General features: G+C 34.1%; 1 protein-coding gene across 1 annotated transcript in view; it reads left to right on the top strand.

Moving 5' to 3' along the window:
* Nucleotides 1-17445, top strand: part of LOC101409020 (septin-14) — a 98991-nt gene that overhangs the window by 36333 nt on the left and 45213 nt on the right. The window contains exons 4-5 of the mRNA XM_087449212.1: nt 6347-6533; nt 8986-9147. Of these exons, the coding sequence (XP_087305338.1) occupies nt 6347-6533; nt 8986-9147 (349 nt within the window). The remainder of the gene's footprint in view (nt 1-6346; nt 6534-8985; nt 9148-17445) is intronic.

The raw sequence follows: 17445 nt of genomic DNA, 5'->3' as shown, positions 1-17445 counted from the left end.
TAGTTCCAACAGTCTTTTGTTTGAGTATTTAAGATTTTTACATATACTATCATATCATCTGCAAAAAATAATATTTTAATTTTTCCTTTACAATTTTGATGGCTTTTACTTCTTTGTTTTGCCTGATTGCTCAAGCTAGGACTTCCAGTACTATGTTGAATGAGTGTGGACAGTGGGCACCCTTATCTTGCTCCTGATCTTAGAGGAAAAGCTTTCAACCTTTCACCATCGAGTATAATGTTAGCTGTGAGTTTCTCATATGTGACTTTCATTATGTTCAGATGTGTTCTCTCTATACCCAATTTGTTGAGGGTTTTATCATGGAAGGATTTTGTATTTTGCCAAATGCTTTTTTCTGCATCTATTGAGATAATAATATAATTTTTATGTTTCATTGTGGTGTATCACATTTATTGATTTGTGTGTGTTGAACCATCCTTGAATCCCAATGATAAACCCACTTGGTCATGGTGTATGATCCTTTTAATTAATCATTGAGAAGATATGTTAGTATTTTGTAGAGAAATTTTGCATCTATATTTATCAGGGATATTGTTCTGTTGTTTACTTTTTTTGTACTGTCTTTCAATGGCTTTGGTATTAGGGTAATGCTGGCCTCATAAAATGAGTTTGGGAGTGTTCCCTTCTCTTCGATTTTTTGAGAGTTTGTAAAGATTGGCATTAATTCTTTTTTAAATGTTTGTTAGAATTCGCCAGTGAAGCCACCTGGTCCTGGGCTTTTTTGTGTTGGGAAGTTTTTGATTACTGATTAAATCTCCATACTTGTTATTGTTCTGTTCAGATTTCCTATTTCCTCATCATTCAGTCTTGTTAGGTTGGATGTTCACAGGAATTTATCCATTTCTTCCATGTTATCCAATTTGTTGGCATATTATTGTTCATATTAGTTTCTTATGATCCTATATATTTCTGTTAGTATCAGTTGCAATGTATCCTCTTTCATTTCTGATTTTATTTGTTTGAGTATTCTCTTTTTTCTTAGTCTTGCTAAAATTTTGTCAAATTTTTTATCTTCTCCAAGAAACCAGCACTTAGTTCTGTTGATACTTGCTATGTTTTTCTAGTCTCTATTTTATTTATTTTCTTTCTGATCATTGTTATCTCTTTCCTTTTACTAAATTTGGACTTAGTTTGTTCTTTTATTTCTAGTTCTTTGAGATGTAAAATTAAGCATAAAGATATTTTTTAATATTTTTTAATAGTTTCCATCTCTTTTGTGAAGAATTCTCTCTATCTTATGTCTGATTTCATTGAACTGTCTTTATGAGTTTTCTTGTAACTTTTTGAGTTTCTTTATTATAGCTATTTTGAATTCTCTGTCATTTAGATTGTAAATTTCTGTGACTTCAGGATTGATTCCTGGGTGATTGTCATTTTCCTTCTGGTCTGGAGTGTTAGTATACCTCTACATGCTATTTGATGGGGTGAACTTGGGCCATCACGCAGTGGTAGTATTTGGTTGCAGTTTCCAATGCCGCCACTGGGGGGGGAGGCAGGAGCTGTGTATTCTGAGCCCATCGCAATCTCCGGCAGCTGTGCCTGTCCTTTGGAAGCTGTGCCTATCAGGGCCAATCTATGGTTTGCCTGATGGCCATCATTGCTTTACACACGTAGGCAGGTGCTCTGGTGGGGGTCCCCTGCTCTGGTCTCCCAGTGGAGCTGGTGCATCGGGTGGGAGGGGGTAGAGGCACTTTCTTTCACAGATGTGATCCCGGCGGTGCTCCCACTCTGCACTCACTGTCTGCCCTCCTGGGCTGCTCAACTTGGTGAAGATGCCCCTGTGATTGCTTAGCCTCCTCAGTGTGGAGCATTTCCATGGGCTTGGAGGCAACTCCAGGAGCGAAGGCATTCCTGTAGAGGGCTGCCCTTTCCCCCGTCTCCTCTCAGTCACGTGCCAGCCACTGTGCATTGTCCCACACCCTAGATCGCTGCTGTTTGGAGAGGGAGAGGAGTTACCCTTAGCTCCTTCCACTGCCCCCCGGGGGGTCCAGCACCTCCGCCTTCAAACGTATGGCTGCATGGATCTCTCACATGTCTATTGTGTTGTGTGAATGTCTTCTGTTGGCTTATGAAAGTACTTTTTGTTGTATCTCAGAGGGGAGAGACTAAGGGAAGAGCTCACTCTGCCATGATGCTGACGTCACTCTCCTCAGTTCTTTCTGTGTGTGACATGCACTTGCCTCCAAACCCTTCAGGGCACAGTGCAATTTGCAGTTCTCAGGTGCCCAGCAGCAGCATCCATTCTTGCACTTCTTGCCCTGGATGCAAATCTCCAATAGATGACTTTTTACTATAAAATTTCCTCTAAGAAATTTTTGTGGCATCTCGTAGGTTTTGGCTTTTTGTGTTCCCATTTTCATTAATTTGATATATTTTGTTGTTTTCCATTTTGATTTCTTCTTTGACCCAATGATTGTTCAGGAGTGTGTTGTTTATTTACCAGGTGTTTGTAAATTTTCTAGCTTTACTCTTGTTGTTGATTTCTAGTTTCATACTATTGTCAGAGGAGATACTAGGTATGATTTCAATTTTTAAAAATTTGCTAAGATTTGTTTTGTGGCCTATCACATGATCTATCCTGGACAATGTTTTGTGTGCACTTGAGAAGAATGTGTATTCTGCTGCTGTTGGCTGTCTGTTAGGTCCATTTAATCTAAAGTATGGTTAAAGTTCAATATTTCCTTGTTGATTTTCTCTCTGGATAATCTATCCATTGCTGAAGTGGGGTATTGAAGTCTCTTACTATTGTGGTATTGTTGTCTGTTTCTCCTCCAGACGTGTTACCATTTGGTTAATATATTTAGGTACTTCAATGGTGAGTGTGCTTATATTTATGATTGTTATATCCTCTTGATGAATTGGCCCATTTATCATTATATAATGACCTTCTTTGTCTCTTGTTACTCATCTGGCTTAAAGTCTATTTTGTCTGGCATAAACATAGCCATCTCTGCTTTATTTTCACTTCTACTGGCATGGTATATCTTTTTTTCATTCCTTTACTTTAAGCCTATGTGTGTCCTTAATGCTGAATGAGTCTTTTATAGGCAGCATATACTTGGGTCTCTCTTTTTTTTGGTCCATCCAGCCTCTCTGTGTCTTTGATTGGTTAGTTCAATCCATTTATATTTAAAGTAATTATTAATATGTAAGGACTTACTAATGCCATCTTATTAATTGTGTTCTGACTGTTTTGTAGTTCTGTTATTTATTTTTTTCTCTGTTTCTGTGTATCTTTCCAGGCTGGTATATTCTGATTCCCCTTTCTTTATCTTTTGTAAACCTAGTTCAGGTTTTTGCTTTTTGGTATCATAAGGCTTACATAAAACATCTTATAGATAAAAGAGTCCATTATATCTGATAGGTACTTCACTTCCATGGCATAAAAAAGCTCCCATCTTTTACTCCTCCCTTTTATATCTTTGACGTCACAATTTACCTCTCTTTATATTGTGTATTTGTTAACAAATTATACTACCTATAGTTATTATTAATATTTTTGTCCTTAACTTTTATACTATAGTTAAGTAGTTAACACACTGTCACAGAATTAGATTTTTCTAAATCTTACTGTATATTTACCTTTACCAGTGTGTTGTATATTTTTCTAGATTTTTATGTTCTAATTAGTGTCTTTTCATTTCTGCCTGAACTTCTTTTAGCTTTTCTTGCAAAGAAGGTCTAGTGCTGATGAACTTCCTCGGCTTTTTTGTTTGTTTGTTTGGGAAAGTCTTTATTTCTCTTTCATCTCTGAAGAATAATTTTGCCAAATAGAGAATTCTTGGCTGGCAGTTTTTATCTTTGAACACTTTGAATATGTCATTCCACTCTCTCCTGGCTTGTAGGGTTTCTGATGAGAAATCTGCTGATAGCCTAATGGGGGTTCCAGGTCACAGTCTTTTTTTTTTTTTTTTCTCTCTTTCTGCTTTTAGCATTCTCTCTTTGTCTTTCATTTTTCACAGTCTCATTATAGTGTGTCTTCAAGAAGATCTTTTTCATTGAGATATATGATGATCTATTAGGTTTGTGAATTTGGATGTCCAAGTCTTCCTGCAGATTTGGGAAGTTCTCAACTATTATTTCTTTAAATAAACTCTTTGCCCACTTCAACCTCTCTTCTCCTTCTGGAACTCCAATTATGCTAATATTTGTATGTTTTATGGAGTCTCATAGATCACATAGACTTTCTTCACTCTCTTTTATTCTTTTTTCTTTGTTCTGTTTAGGTTATTTCAAATTTTCTATTCTCTAGCTCACTGATTCTATCCTCCATTTGGTCTACTCTGCTGTAGATGCTCGCTATTGCATTTTTCCATTTCATTAATTGAATTCTTCAGCTCCAGAATTTCTGTTTGGATCTTTTTTATGATTTCTATTTCCTTGTTAGATTTCTCATTTTGCTCGTGTATTGTTTTCCTGATTTTGTTGAATTGTCTTTCTGTATTTCCTTATATATCACTGAGTTTCATTAAAACAACTGTTTTGAAGTCTTTATCATATAGACTACAAAATTCTGTGTCTTTGATTCAGTTATTGGAAGGTTATTGTTATCTTTCAGTGATGAAATGTTTTCTTGATTCTTCATGTTCCTAGGAGTTTTGCTTTGCTGCTTTCACATTTGAAGTAGCAGACACCTCCTCAAATCTTTACTAGTTGCATTTAGGTGAGATAAACTGTTCATTGGTCCAGTTATATCTGCGAATTTCTCTGACCTTGTATGGATACCCCAGCTCCATACTTCTTGCTCCCTCTTGTGGCAAAATTCTTAAGCTTTTAAGAATTTTCAACTCATCTTAAACTCACCTGGCTGACTGCTGGAAAATTCTCTTTTTTTTCAGAAAGTGGTGATACAGCTCAAATTTTACAGAAAGTGGTTTCTTCCTTGCTCATAGAGCTTAGTCTTATTTTTCTGAGCACGTTATATTTACCAGATCTTGCTCTTGCCACCACACTGAGTACTGTGCACACAGAACCAGCTGCAGAGTTGGAGGAGGTGACAGTTTAGCACTCAGGGCATTGAGAGTGCTGTGGGCCCAGTGGGGGGATCATCAGGTGAGGTTCTCCCAGAGGCTCATGGGCAGGCTTCCTGCTGAAGCAGAGACCATGTCCCTTTAATGTCTTTTGATATTCTTATCTGCCTCTTTCACAACCTTCTCCCTCCCCCTTGTCAGGGAGTTCCTGCATCAGTATTCTGGGTGCTTCTGGAGAATAACCTATTTTTCTAGCAGCATCCTGCACAACTGGGGTAGCTAGGTACTCATTCATAGCTCTCCCTTTCCCCTGTGGGAGAGGTCACCACTTGTTATTTCAGCCCCATGCTGTGTTTCCTTGGTGTAGGTTAGACGTTGGCAAAGTTTCTCTTACTCTTTCCAATGCATCCAAATTTGGTTTTATTTTTGCTCCAGTGGAGTGCTGGAATGTGCTGTCTGGATTGCTGAACTTCTACAAGTTTCTCTCCTCTGTGGGTGCATGCCCAAGTCAGCACTCTCCAGTTTTTCCCCAACTGCATGCAAGAGGGGTTGGGGCAGGTTTGCTGGCTCCTGCTGGTTCCACAGCCTGTGCAAAGATCTGTCTGCCTATTACTAGAGGCACAGTTGGGCAAGACTATTCGTGGTCCCCTGACATATTGTGCTCCATTCCACAACTCCCACAGAGGTACTTTTATTTGTGGATGGATATAATTTTTAGTTTTAATAAGAGAGACAAAAAGGAGGGATGTATTCACTGCCATGATGCTAATGCCACTCTTTTTAAATTTTACATACAATAAGACTCATTTTTTATAGTGTATATTTCTATGGGTTTTTAAGAATGCATAGAGTTGTATATCCATCTCAGTTGTGCTATAGAACAGTTCTACCACATCCAAATATTGTCTTGTGCTTTAGTCTATCTATCCTTGTGCTGATGCTATACCTTATTAATTATTTTAGTTTTATAATAAGATCTGATACCTGAAGAATATATCTTCTTGTTTTTCTTCAGTATGTCTTGAGCATTCTTGGTCCTTTGCACTTCTAAATATATATACAACTAAAAAATTTGGTTTCTGTTTGGGATTGCATCGAATTGATAGATCATTCTGCCATTTCTATAAACAGTGTAAAGCATGGGCCTTTTTATTGGTTTGTAATTGTTATCTATGTAAGGACATGCAATGCATTTTTTTTATCATTTTGGCAATATATATAGGCACATATTAATTTATTAATATGTGTACTCATACATTAAGTACACATATTAACTATTTATTAAATGATGAAAATGCAGACTTCAGATGTTATTAATCTGTTATGCTAAATGTTTAAATAATTTCTTTTTTCAGCTACCAACCAATAGTTGACTACATAGATGCTCAATTTGAGGCCTATCTTCAAGAAGAATTGAAAATTAAACGTTCCTTCAATGACTACCATGATTCTCGTATACATGTGTGCCTTTACTTCATTTCACCTACAGGACATTCTCTGAAGTCCCTTGATCTATTAACCATGAAGAACATTGACAGTAAGGTGTGTTTGGTAAATCCATCAGCCTATCAAGATTTGATATTTATTTTGAGATAGTATGTATCTCAAAAGCTTTTGCATACAAGAACTTGTTATTTTGTATTATGTGTAGTGATCATAATTTTTTTCTGTTAATCTTTAAAACATTTGTATTAGCTTTCTAGGGATACCATTACAAAGTACTACAAACTTAGTGGTATAAACAACAGAAGTTTATTTTCTCACAGTTCTTGAGGCTAGAAGTCCAACATCAAGGTGTCACCAAGTTTTGTTTCCTCTGAAACCTCTCTCCTTTGGTGGCAAATGGCCACCTTCTCAGTGTGTCCTCACATGATCTTTCCACTATGCACACATCTGATAGTTTTTTGTGTTCAAGTTTCCCCTTCTTATAAGGACACCAGTCAGATTGGATTCCTAATGGTCTTATTTTAATTTAATCACCTCTTTAAAGGGTCTATCCCCCAATGTAGTCACAGTCTGAGATACTGGGCGTTAGGGCTTCAACATATGCATGGGACATGGAGACACATTTAGCCCATAAGAGCATTTGATAAATTTCAAACTTAGCTTGCTTTCCAGAGAAATTTAATTAGAAAATGCATCAGTTAGGAAAATGAGATGCAGGTAAAAAAACATTAAAATAAAAATTTAGGGGGTTTTTTGGTGATTAAATGATACTTTAGATCATGGTCATTTGCCCATATTTTTGAAACTAAATTTACTGTATAGTACTATAAAATAATCCCATTAACATTTATCTGATACCAGGGATGGTGTGAAATGTGAAGCTTTCATGATCCTGGCTACTGGTTCTATCAGAGAGGTTTCAGAATGCAATATACATATTTTCAACAGAGGATTAATGTACACATGAAAGAAACTGTTATGTCGTGAGATTCTTTCCTGCACTCAGCCCTTATAAAACATGCTACCTTCAACTTTATTCAGCAGAAGAGAGGAAAATTTCTAAAATTAGGTCCTGTTTATCAAAGAAGGCCTGAATTTGTTATGTATTGTTCAAACTGAAAAGTAGCTTTGTACTTAATCTCACATATTACCAAGAAGTTGAAAGTAGATTTGTAGTTAAAATTGAGCTGTCTCAATTTCTTGATTAGTAGTATATTCAGTAGTCAGGGACACACAGTTTTATTTTTAATTATGGGCATCCGTAATCATCAAGCCATTTCCAGATACAGGAAATTGGGTTTTTTCCCAAAGGCCATTACAATAAAGGAGTGGGCAAGGTAGTGCACGTGTCTGTTGTCTTCTCTTCCAGTTTGCTGAGCTCTCCTTGCAATAAGTGACTTTTGTTCCTTAAATCTGATCACCTGAGGAATTATTGACATGGAAAGTTTCCATTTCTTATGTGTTAATGATTTACTGGAGGATATCTTTTCCTAGCTTTCCCACCAATAAAACCCAAGACATTTATGTTAGTCTTGAATCTACCTTAGCAGTGTCTGATTTTTACTGTGGAAGCTATTATTTAAGATTTCAAAATTAGACAAAATTTTGAACATCTGTGTTATAATACGGAGGCCCTAGTTTTGCACAAGGATTTTTTAAAAATATTCTTTGAGGAATCTAAAGCAAAAGCAATGTACCTAAATTGCTTTTTTATGCATCCCTACTATATCACAGAACTTGATATCATGTAGCAATGATTTAATAAGATATCTTATTTTAACAGTAATAAAATATGTTTTAGAATTTTGCATATTGTTATTTTATACAAAGTTTAATTATTGAGATGTAAGTGCATGGAGACAGGAATGATCATATTGTAGAACTATGAAGAAAAGTTTATGAATAAAATTTCAACCTCAAATATACAATAATTCCTTTTTACAAATTACGAATGAACATATTTGTTAGCAAGATGCTATGCACACATACACACATTCAACCTTTAAGTATGGTAAGAAAAATATATTATTTTTAGGTGATCTTTGGAAAACACAAGCAAATCTATCTTCAAAGGCATCGAGGTAGAACAACGATTTGTGAAAACGGGACATTGATTAAGATGGATTTATGGAGAAGGTGATCAAATAAATTATAGGTAGAAGGACAAAGTTAATCTGTTCTACAATTTTGATGAATTCTACTGAATTTTTAGCACTCAATTTAATAAGAAATCAAATTGATAATGAAGTAAATAGACTACTTCATCCTACTACTTACATTTTACTAATTCCAGATTTGTTGGAAGTATAGGAAAGTTTACTAACAGGAAGAAAATTAAGACTTCAGAACTTAAATTCTAATAAAAGATTAATCTTCAAAAATACTGATAATTTTGGGAAAAAAATTTATAAGGAAGGAAGGCATGATAGCCAGTGATTATCTAGCTACAAACATTTGTTGTCAGAGATTGTGAGGTTTTGACTGTAAAAATTCCAGGATTAATAAAAAATAGTCATTGATGAGATTTTCTTTGCTTCATTCTTAATAGGTGAACATTATACCACTGATTGCCAAGGCAGATACAATTTCAAAAAATGACTTACAGAAATTTAAGTGTAAGATAATGAGTGAATTGGTTAGTAATGGCATCCAGATATACCAGTTTCCAACAGATGATGAAACTACTGCTCAAGTGAACTCCTCAATGAATGTAAGCTTTGAACTATTGAATATCAATTCTATTTTACATGTGAGTTAAAATATAGTTTATAAGTAACAATATTAGTAATACATTGTCACTTATATCTGATAAAAAGAGTATAATAAGGTATTTTTTCCAAAACCCAGTGTGGAAAAATGTTTTGTTTTCTTGATTTTGAAAAATGTTTGCTGAGAATCAATTCTTTTTTTCAACGGCTTTATTAAGATATAGTTCACATACCATATGATTCACCCATTAAAGTATACAATTCAATAATTTTTGGTCTATTTACAGATGTGTGTGCCCATCACTAAAATCAAGTTTAGAACATTTTTATAATCTCAAAAAGAAAACAGATACCCTTTAGCTCTTCTCCCCCACTACCTGTCAGCCCTCCTCTCTACCAATCCTAGACAACCGCTAATCAAATTTCTCTGTAGGTTTCTCTGTTCTGAACATATATGAATGGAATCATATAATGTTTAGTCTTTTCATGTGCTTGTGGATATTAGTATATCTTTTCAGAAGAAAAATTTATTCATATCCTTTGCCCATTTTTAAATTAAGCTTTGTCTTTTTATTATTGAGTTGTAAGAGTTCTTTCTATATTTTGGATACAGGTTCCTTATGAGATATATGATTTGCAAGTATTTTCTCCCAATCTGCTGGCCATCTTTTCACTTCCTTTTTGGTGTCCTTTGAAACACAAATTTTTAAATTTTGATGAGGTCCAATTTATCTATTTTTGTTGTTGTTGCTTGTGCTTTTGGTGTCGTATCTAAGAATATTTTGCCAAATCCAAGGTAATAAAGGTTCACTTATATGTTTTCTTCTGAGTTTTTTTTTTTACCGGTAATAAAATACACATAACATGAAATTTACCATCTTAAACATTTTAAAGTGCACAGTTGATTGGCATTATACATTTACATTGTTATGCTACTGTCTTGACATAAGTACAGCCATGTTTGGCCATTCCATGAACCTACAGCCACCAGCACACAAAGAAATATAAAGCAGCTTTCTATGTGGTGGGAACTGGCCTTTCTCCTACAGAGACGGTTGCAATTTGTAAGATTACAAGACTCTTTGGGCATTGTAGCCAGGGACGGACTGGCCATCTGTGCCGGGCCGGGACAATAGCCAAGGGGCTCAATGCACATACACAACTGATAACCATTTGTGCATGAGAACACCAAATACTTACTCTGCAAGCTCTGCAAATGCTTACTCTGGAGATTACTGATGCTGTATAAACTGCTGGAAACTGAGGGCTGGTGAGAGTCTCACCTGTGGAGGGGACGCCTTGCCCAGGACCTCTGACAATCGGACTCCCACCTAGCTGTGTCAATTGAAGGGACTCTCCCGGGCGCAAGGGCGTGGATGTTGTGAGTAACCGATATGATGTTTCTCTCTCAGTCGACCTGGTGTCTCTCTTTCCGGTTGATTTGTATCATTTCCCTTCAGTCGATCTGGCGTTTCCCTTTCCGATTGACCTGATGGTTTTCCCTCTTATTATTTGACCTATTCGGATCTGCTTCTATCTCGGTGGATCTGGTGTTTCCCTTTCCAATTGATTTGTGTCATTTCCCTCTTGTTATTTGACCTATTTGGATCTGTGTGTGGACTAGCACCTTTATGCTCCTCTATATAATAAAATATACATTCAGTCCATTTGTCTGGGTTGGAAAGTTTCTTTTTATGTTTCCGATTGAATCCACCGAACCTCTCAAAGCAGCTACCATCACCACCATCCGTCCACAGAACACTTTTCATCTTGCAAAACTGAAACTCTGTATCTAATAAACAATAACTCCTCATTACCCCTCCCCTCGGCCTCTGGCAACCACCGTTGTACTTTCTGTCTTATAAATTTGACTACTCAAGTTACTTCCTATAAATGGAATCATACAATACTTATTCTTTTAGTCTGTACAAATATTTCTTTGAGTTTCTTTTTTCAGTTCCTTTGGGTATATGCCAAGAAGTGGAATTACTGGATTGTATGGTAATTCTATGTTTGATTTTTTGAGGAATTGCCATAACTGTTTTCCTTAGTGGCTGCACTATTTTACATTCCCACTAACAGTGTGCAAAGATTCCATTTTCTCCACATCCTCATCAATACATATTTTCTGGGTTTTTTTTTTATATTAGCTTCTCTTAATAGATGTGAGGTGGTATCTCATTCTGGTTTTGATTTGTATTTCCTCAAGGATTAGTGATATTGAGCATCTTTTCATATACATATTGGCCATTTGTATATCCTCTTTGGAGAAATGTCTATAAGTCCATTTCATCTTTGTTGGTGTACAGTGGTTTATAGTATTCCTTTATAATAATTTTTATTTCTGTAAGGTTGGTAGTAATGTTCCTTTCATTTCTGATTCTAGTGATTTGAATCTCCTCTTTTTACCTTAGTTGATCTAGCTAAAGGTTTGTCAATTTTGTTTGTTTTTTTGAAGAACCAGATTTTGGTTTCTTTGATTTTTTTGTTCTCTATTTCATTAATATTCTCTAATCTTTATTATTTCCATCCTTCTGTTTGCTTTAGGTTTAGTTTGCTCTTCTTTTTTCAGTGTCTTAAGATGGATGGTTAGGTTATTGATTTGAGAACTTTCTTTTTTCTTTATAGGTATTTATTTCTATAAATTTCATTCTAAGCATTGTTTTGACTGCATCACTTAAATTTTGATATGTTGTGTCTTCATTTTCATTTGTCTCAGAATATCTTCTGATTTGCCTTTTGATTTTGATTTCGACTCTGGTTATTTAAGACTGTGGTGGTTTATTTTCTGCATATTTTTGAGTTTCCCAAATTTTCCACTGCTATTGATTTACATTTTCATTTCACTACGATTGAAGGCCATATTTTGTATATTTTGTATTCTTTTATATTTATTGAATTTAGTTTTATGGCTTACCATTTCCCCCCACCCCAGAGGATGTTTCATATGCACTTGAAAAGTATATTCTTTTTTCTTTTTCTGAAGGTGAAAATGATCTTTCAGTTTATTTATGTTTGCAAAGGCTACATCCTTGTCCACGAAGAACCACAAGGATTTATAAAAATTCTGGCATGTCTTGCCCCACAACTGAATATTTAGAAAACTATCCTATGTATGGCAATGTTCTTTCACCTCAGAGTCTTAAACCCAAGCAAGAAGAAGAATGTGTATTCTATTTTTGGGTAGAGTGTTATAAGCACTTGTTGTCTAGTTAGTTTATGGTGTTGTCCAAGTCTCTTTTCTTGTTGATCTTCTCTTTATTCTATTAATTTTTTTATAATGGGGTATTGAAGCCTGCAAATATTATTGTAGAATTATCTATTTCTCCCTTCATTTCTTTTTTTCCGGTTTTATTGAGAAATGTGACATACATCACTGTTTAAATTTAAGGTGTACAGAATGATGGTTTGATTTAAATATATAGCGAGATGATTACCACAATAGGTTTAGTTAACATCTGTCATCTCATATAAATACAAGAAAAAGAAAAGAAAAACATTCTCCTTGTGATGAGAACTCTTAGGATCCACTCTCTTAACAACCTTCCTATGTATTATACACCAGTGTTAGCTATAGTCATCATGTTGTACATTACATTCCTTGTACTTATTTGTCTTATAACTGGAAGTTTGACCTTTGACCGCCTTCCTCCAATTCCATCTCCCCTCATCCATCACTTCTGATAACCACAAATATGATCTCTTTTTCTTTGTGTTTGATGGGTTTTATTAAAAAATTAGATTTTGCATGTAAGTGAGATCATATAGTATTTGTCTTTCTCTGTCTGATTTATTTCACATAGCATTATGCCTTCAAGGTCCATGCATCTTGTCGTAAATGGCAGGTTTTCCTAGGTTTTTTTATGGCTGAATAATATTCCATTGTGCTTGTGTGTGTGTGTGTGTGTGTGTGTGTATGTATATATGTATATATATACACCACAGCTTCTTTATCCATTCACCCATTGATGGAAATTTAGCTTGTTTCTATGTCTTGGCTATTTTAAATAGTGTCTCTCTTCATTGCTGTTTTTGCTTTATGTATATTGGTGCTCAGTTATTAGGTTCATATCATGTTTATAATTTTTATAGCTTTCTGATTGATTGACCCATGTTATTATAAAATGTTCCTCATTATCTCTAACAACATTTTTTGTGTTAAAGTCTTTTTTATCTGATGTTAGTATAATCACTCTAGCTTTTTTGTAGTTGCTGTGTCTTTGCATAATGTATCTTTTTCCATCCTTTTAATTTCAAACTATATATATCTTTGAATCTAAAGTGTGTCTCCTATGGATAGGATACAGCTGGATCATTTAACAATCTCTGTCTTTTGATTAGATTCTTTAATCCATTCACACATAATGTTATTATTTATTTAGATTTATGTTTGCCATTTTACTTTTTGTTTTCCCTATGTCTCGTGTATTTTTTTCATTTATTCTCCTTTTACTGTTTTTTTCCCACTAAATGAGTGTTTTATGAATTAGTCTTTTAATTAATGATTTTTAAATTATATTTTGTGAGTTTATTTTTAGTGATTTCTCAGAGTTTATCATATACATTCTAACTTATCAGAATCAACTTCAGATTTCTAGTAGCTTCATTCCAGTGATATATAAAAATTTATTCTTTTTTTGTGTGTGTGTGAGGAAGATCGGCCCTGAGCTAACATCTGCCAATCCTCTTCTTAAAAATTTATTCTTATATAGCTCTATTCCTTTTTCTTCCTTTTCATGGTATTATTGTTATACATATTATATTAATGTTAAAACCCCAAAATACGTTGTTATAGTTATTACTTAACCATCTGTATTCATTTTCTTAACTCTCCTGCCCACCTCCTTTGTGTCATTTTAGAAAATCTATTACATACATTACATTTCTATATGTTACAGGCACAAAAATATTTTATATGCACATTATTTGATATGATTAGTTTTTTTAATCAGTTAAGAAAAGAGAAATACATACATTTGAACTGTCTTATAATAATTTCATAATTACATTTACCATTGTTCTTTGTTTTTTTATGTGGATTCAAGTTACCTAAAGAAGTTACATATTTTCAGCCTGAAGAACACTTTAGTATTTCTTGTAAGGCAGATCTGCTAGTAATAATTTCAGGGTTTTTTTTTTAGATCTGGGAAAATCTTTATTTTATCTTCAATTTGAAAGATTGCTTTTCTGGAGAGAATTTTTGGCTGACTTTTTTTTTTTCTTGAGTACTTTGAATATGTTATCCCACTGCTTTCTGGCCTCCATCTTTCTGCTGAAACGTCAGATGTTAATCTTATTGGGGTTCCCTAGTAAGAAATGAGTTTTTTTCTCTTGTTGAGAGTCTGCATTTTTACTATGATGTGCCTGCTTGTGAATCTCTTCGCATTAATCTTATTCAGTCTCTGTTGAGATTCTTGGATATGTAGTTTATTGTTTCTCAAAAATTTTGAAGTTTTCAGCATTTATTTCTTAGAGTATTTTTTCTGCTTTTTTTCCTCTCTTCTCCTTCTGGTATTCCCATTACACACATGTTGGTGTACTTAATGGTGCCTTATATTTCTCTACGTCTCTCTTCAATTTTCTTCATTCTTTTTTCTTTCCTTTAACTTGCATAATCTCTATTTATCTATCATTGTGCTTACTTTTTCTTTCCTCTGCCAGCTCGAATCAACTTTGGAGACACTCTACCAAACTTTTTGTTTTCAGTTATTGTACTTTTCAAATTCAAATCTCCAATTTGGTTCTTTTTTATGTCTTTATTAATATTTTCTGTTATATACAACATTGTAATCATACTTTACTTTTTTATCTCTAGGTGTATGGTATACATGTATTCATTATATTATTCATTCAACTTTTCCTTTCTTTTTTCGACATATAAAAAGCTGTAGATATTTAGTGTTTACAACTTGAGGTGTTTGGAGATACATGTATATCTGTGAAACCATCAAAATTATGAATAACATAAACTTATCCAACATCTCCAAAAGTTTTTTTCCTACTATCCTTGTTTTTTTCCTATGTGGTAAGAGCACTTAATATATGATCTAGTTGCTAATTGAATTTTTAACTATACAATACAATATTATTAATCATAAGAACTATGTTGTACAGTAGATATCCAGAACTATTTATTTTGCAAAACTGAAACTTTGTTATAGTTCTTTTGATCCACATCCCCCCATTTCACCCTCCCTCCAGCCTATGATAACCACCATTCAACTCTCTGCTTCTATGTGTATGATGATTTTAGATTCCACATATAAGTGTGATCATGTAGTATTTGTCTTTCTGTGTCTGGCTTATTTCACTTAGCATAATGTCCTCTGGGTCCACCTATGATGTCACTAATGGCAGGATTTTATTCTTTTTTAAAGACTGAATAGTATTACATTGTATGTGTATACCATATTCTCTTTATCCATTCATCCATAGATGGACATTTAGGTTGTTTCCATACCTTGGCTATTGTGAATAATGCTGCAATGGACACAGGAGTGCAGATATGTCTTTGAGTTCTAGAAATCAATTCCCTTGAATACCCAGAAGTGGGATTGCTGGATCAAATGGTAATTCTATTTTTGATTTTTGAGGAAACTTCAGACTGTTTTCCATAGTGGCTGCACCAATTTACATTCTAATCAACAGTACACAAAAGCTTTCTTTTCTCCACAGATTTGCTACCAATTATTGTTCTTTGTTTTTTTGATAATAGCCATCTTAACACATGTAAGGTGATATCTCATTATGGTTTTGATTTGCATTTCCCTGGTGGTTAGTAATGTTGAGCACCTTTTCATGTACCTGTTGGCCATTTGTATGTCATCTTTGGAGAGATGTCTATTCAGATCCTTAGCCCATTTTAATTTCAGGTTATTTGTTTTCTTGTTATTGAGTTGTGGGAATTCCTTACATATTTTGGATATTAATCCTCTATCAAATATGTAGTCTACAAATATTTATTCCCAATATGTAGGCTGCTTTTACAGTTTGTTGATTGTTTCCTTTGCTATACAAAAGCTTTTTAGTTTGGTGTAATCCCAGTTGTCTATTTTTGCTTTGGTTGCCTATGTCTTTGGTGTCGTATCCAAGAAATAATTCCCCAGTCCAATGCCAAGCATCTTTTTCTGTTTTCTTCTAAGAATTTTATTTCAGTTTTTACATTTGTCTTTAATGCATTTTGAGTTGCTTTTTGTATATGGTGTGATATAAGAGTCCAAATTCATTGTTTCATATGTGGATATCCAACTTACCCAACACCATTTATTGAAGTGTCTATCTTTTTCCCATTGTGTATTCTTGACACTCTGCTGAAGATTAGCTGACTGTACATGTACAGTCATTTCTGGGTTCTCTATTCTGTATCATTGGTCTATTTCTGTTTTTATGCCAATACCATACTGTTTTGATTACTTTAACTTTGTAATAGATTTTTAATTCAGGAAATGTGATACCTCTGACTTTTTTCTTTCTCAATATTGCTTTGGGTATGCAGTGTCTTTTGTGGTTCCTAATAAATTTTAGGACTTTTTTATATCTCTGTGAAAAATGCCTTTGGAATTTTGATAGGGATTGCATCAAATCCATAGAAAACTTTGGGAGGCATAGACATTTTAATAATATTAATTATTCTAATCTATGAACATGGGGTGTGCTTCTATTTGTTTGTGTCTTTAAAATTTTTTCTCCTCAATGTTTTCTAGTTTCCTTCTATGTCTTTCATTTTCTTGGTTATGTTTATTCCTAAGTATTTTATTTTTTTTGGTGCAATTGTAAATGGGATTGCTTCCTTAATTACCTTTTCAGCTAGGTCATTGTGAGTGTATAGAAATGCAACTAGTTTTTGTATGTCAATTTTGTATCCTGTGACTCTACTCTATTTCCTTATTTAGTTTTCTGTGGAGTCTTTAAGCTTTTCTACATAAAATGTCATGTCACCTGTAAACAGAGATAGTTTTATTTCTTCCTTTCTTATTTTCATGACTTTCTTCTCTTTCTCTTGCCAAATTCTGGCTAGGACTTCCAGTATTTTGTTGAATAGGACAGATGAAAGTGGACATGTTTGCCTTGTTCTGGATCTTAGAGGGAAATCTTTTAGCTTTTAATCATTGAGTGTGATGTTAGTTGTAGGCTTTTCATAAATGACTATTATTACTCTTGGTAATTTTCTTCTATATCTAATTTGTTAAGAGTTTTATATGAAAGGGTATTGAATTTTTTTTTTTTAAAGATTTTATTTATTATTTTTTCCCCAAAGCCCCAGTAGATAGTTGTGTGTCATAGCTGCACATCCTTCTAGT

This window comes from Ceratotherium simum, chromosome 26 (assembly GCF_057802395.1).
Source record: "Ceratotherium simum simum isolate JZ-2026a chromosome 26, ASM5780239v1, whole genome shotgun sequence".
NCBI lineage: Eukaryota > Metazoa > Chordata > Mammalia > Perissodactyla > Rhinocerotidae > Ceratotherium > Ceratotherium simum.
The sequence above is the reverse complement of the archived record's forward strand: the minus strand, read 5'-3'. Positions and strand labels throughout refer to the sequence as shown.